This window comes from Haplochromis burtoni, unplaced genomic scaffold (genome assembly GCF_018398535.1).
Source record: "Haplochromis burtoni strain Fernald_Lab_line unplaced genomic scaffold, NCSU_Asbu1 Contig_478, whole genome shotgun sequence".
Lineage (NCBI taxonomy): Eukaryota > Metazoa > Chordata > Actinopteri > Cichliformes > Cichlidae > Haplochromis > Haplochromis burtoni.
Genome location: NW_024582839.1, coordinates 414,195 through 417,014, shown reverse-complemented (window position 1 = coordinate 417,014; position 2,820 = coordinate 414,195). Strand labels below are relative to the sequence as shown.

Sequence of the window (2,820 nt, the reverse complement as noted above, 5' to 3'; positions counted from 1 at the left end):
GTAAAGTAAATCCGTTGGGCATCTTTCTTTGCCTTTAGACAACAATTCTGATGGCAAAAGAGCCAAACGGGACAGGCAAAAGAAAAAAAGTAAAAAAAAGAAAAAAGAAAAAGTATGTTGTTTGTACCATTCAGCATAAATGATTTCCTGGCAATATTATGGTTGATTTTTCTCCAAGAATATCAATTTCTGGTTAAGTTTCATATTTTAAAGAAAGACAAAATTTCACAAACTTCTTATGTAACTGAAAATATTTGTTAAAGACAAATAATTAATAATTGGCAAGCTATCTTTATTGTACCTCTAAGGCTGTGAAACTGGAGCTTCGTTCACACAGATGGTCGTTACACTTCAGCAAGCGTCTGAGCCCTTCAGCAATGACTCGAACTGCTATATAGATACCATAAGATTCATCCTGGTCGATGTAAGAAGCCAGATATTGGTTTCTTTCTTCTTCAGACTTATTTAAAGAAAGTAGATGCTGCGTCTGGTAATCTCTAAGAATTGTGTTATTAGTTCCATTAAACATCGACATGACATGGTCTTTAAAGCCAGGCACCTCTTTCTGCTTATATATGAACCCAAAAACTTCTCCTGCCAGTTTGATGTCTGACATTGCAGAGATCTTTGAAGAGCTGGACCATGCATCACTTGCAATCCACGTTCTGTTGACTCTGTGTTTAATAGCTGCTTCCAGGATGATTTCTGCATTAGTGTCCTTTGTGAAGATGATGATGGCCTCAGCAGAAGAGTTTTGAATTTTTTCCAGTAGTTCATTCAGCTCAGTTTGGTCCATGCTATTATTGTTTGTCGTAAAATCAGCGGACAAGATGTGAACAAATTCAATGCAGATGCTCTTTTTGTTGAAGTTGTCTTGAAGGCTATCACTGCCATATTTCCCATACTCATCATCACTTCCCACAATAATCACTGTTTTCCAATGGAATATCTTCACCAGCTCAATAATACCTCTTGTCTGATATTTGTCACTAGGCACGGTTCGCAGAAAAGTGGGAAACTTGAACTTGCTGCTCAGCAGCTCACTTGTGGATGCATAACTAATCTGTTAAACAGACATAGAGCATATATGAAAACAGTTCATTAAAGATTTTTCCAACACATAAGCATGGAAATCTAAAGACAGATTATGTATTTGCTGATATTATTGATTTTCATCAAATTTAGATTCTTATATTTCTAACTGAGCTTTGTAGGACAGAAAAAGAGAAAACAAACCTGGGCAACTGAAGACAGAGCAACAAGTCGTGCAACAGCTATTGATACTTCTGAGTACCTTTCCCCGATCACCACCTTGGTTTTGGGTTCAAGTAACTTGGACTGAGCATCTGCTGGCACTAAACAGCTTTCTGGGTCTGACTGATTCTTCAGCAGCTGGAGAGTTGCTCTCAAGGCGAGGCCGACATCTCCACAAGTGTCATAGATGTCGTATCCTATCGTGATGTTAGGTAGGTTGATTTTGTTGATGGCGTATATCATCACTTGACTGTGCAGGAATGTTTTTAAACCATAGCTGCAAGATTGACAGAAGACAGATTAAATTCACAAATCATCTATTTGACACTAATGAGCTGAGTGTACTTACTCACTACAGGAGAGAGGTGCAGAAGTGTTAGTCCTATTAGTTTTTAAATGAATGGGGAAAAGTCCACCAATGATGATATTCCCAGGAGAGTATGCACGGAGAAAACTATTCTGTCCTAAAGAGGAGTGAAACACACTCATGACAAATAACCACATTAAAAACATCATGGATACGCACAGGTAGAACATTTACATGTGTCTATCTTCTCTTTTCAGTATGACCAGGTTCCTGTACAGCAGCTATATAAAAAACTTCTACTCGTTTATCATTTGCATCATCAGATTGTTTCTGTAACGCAATCCAAATGAGTTCCTCTTTAATCTTCCAAACACGAAAAGACCAAGATGATTTGAATTTGTCACAGACAATGATGTCTAGGTTTTAGTTTCAACATGTTAAAATAAATTAAAACCATTTTTTCCAAGTTTTTCTAAATGATAATACATAACATATTCAAACAGGAGTAGAAATAGGCATAAATACGGTGGCCCTGAGAGGCCAAACGGACTGCAACTTCAGAAAACACTTGCAAAAAGAAAAATGCTGCAAAAAGAAAAACACTTGCAAAAAGAAAAATGCTGCAAAAAGAAAAATGCTGCAAAAAGAAAAATGTTGCAAAAAGAAAAATACCTGCAAAAAGAAAAATGCTGCAAAAAGAAAAATACCTGCAAAAAGAAAAATGCTGCAAAAAAAAACAAACCACCTGCAAAAAGAAAAACGCTGCTCTTGCTCTTGACGAAGGCGGTCGCACTTTTCTCCTCTCCTCCTGCTCCCTTAGTTTCCCTGCTTAGCCTCTTATGTCCTTGTCTAGTCTCGTGTTTTTTGTCTTACTTTTCCCTGGAACATTCTCTCACAGTCTGTTCTCTAAAACCTAAAAGAGGAATTATGGATTGGATCAACTGGTCTCTGGGCTTGGGTGAGCCTGAGTGCTGAAGATATCTACCTATTTGGAACCATGGTAACAGGGTTCTGACAGATCGGAGCTGGCTTGGCCCTGACTTATCGAAGAATTAAGAAAGCGGAACCGGCTGTTCAAACCCCCACAAGGCTGCCCGCTGGGATTGGAACGATGGGAGAGGCGTGAGTTTCTCAAAATGGGCTCATTGAGTGCAGCACGGATAAGATCTTGGAGAGGCTACGGCTGCTGTGAATACTCAGAATAAGATCTCTGACTGCAGACTGGATACATCTCGGAAGGGCTAGCTCGGAATAACATC

The 2,820-nt window shown here is 38.8% G+C and overlaps 1 protein-coding gene across 2 annotated transcripts in view; it reads right to left on the bottom strand.

Annotated features, from left to right (window-relative positions):
* The window catches only part of LOC102299351 (G-protein coupled receptor family C group 6 member A-like), a 6,465-nt gene extending 4,392 nt beyond the window's left edge, over positions 1-2,073 (bottom strand). Inside the window, exons 1-3 of one of the 2 annotated variants that reach the window (XM_014341332.2) lie at positions 1,604-2,073; positions 1,237-1,531; positions 302-1,063 (exon numbers count right to left, since the gene is read on the bottom strand). In XM_014341332.2, coding sequence (XP_014196818.2) covers positions 302-1,063; positions 1,237-1,531; positions 1,604-1,791 — 1,245 coding nt within the window. In that variant the 5' untranslated portion in view covers positions 1,792-2,073. Of the gene's footprint in view, positions 1-301; positions 1,064-1,236; positions 1,584-1,603 lie in introns of those variants that run through there. The other variant, XM_042213753.1, reaches the window with a different exon arrangement.
* Positions 2,074-2,820: the final 747 nt, after the last annotated feature.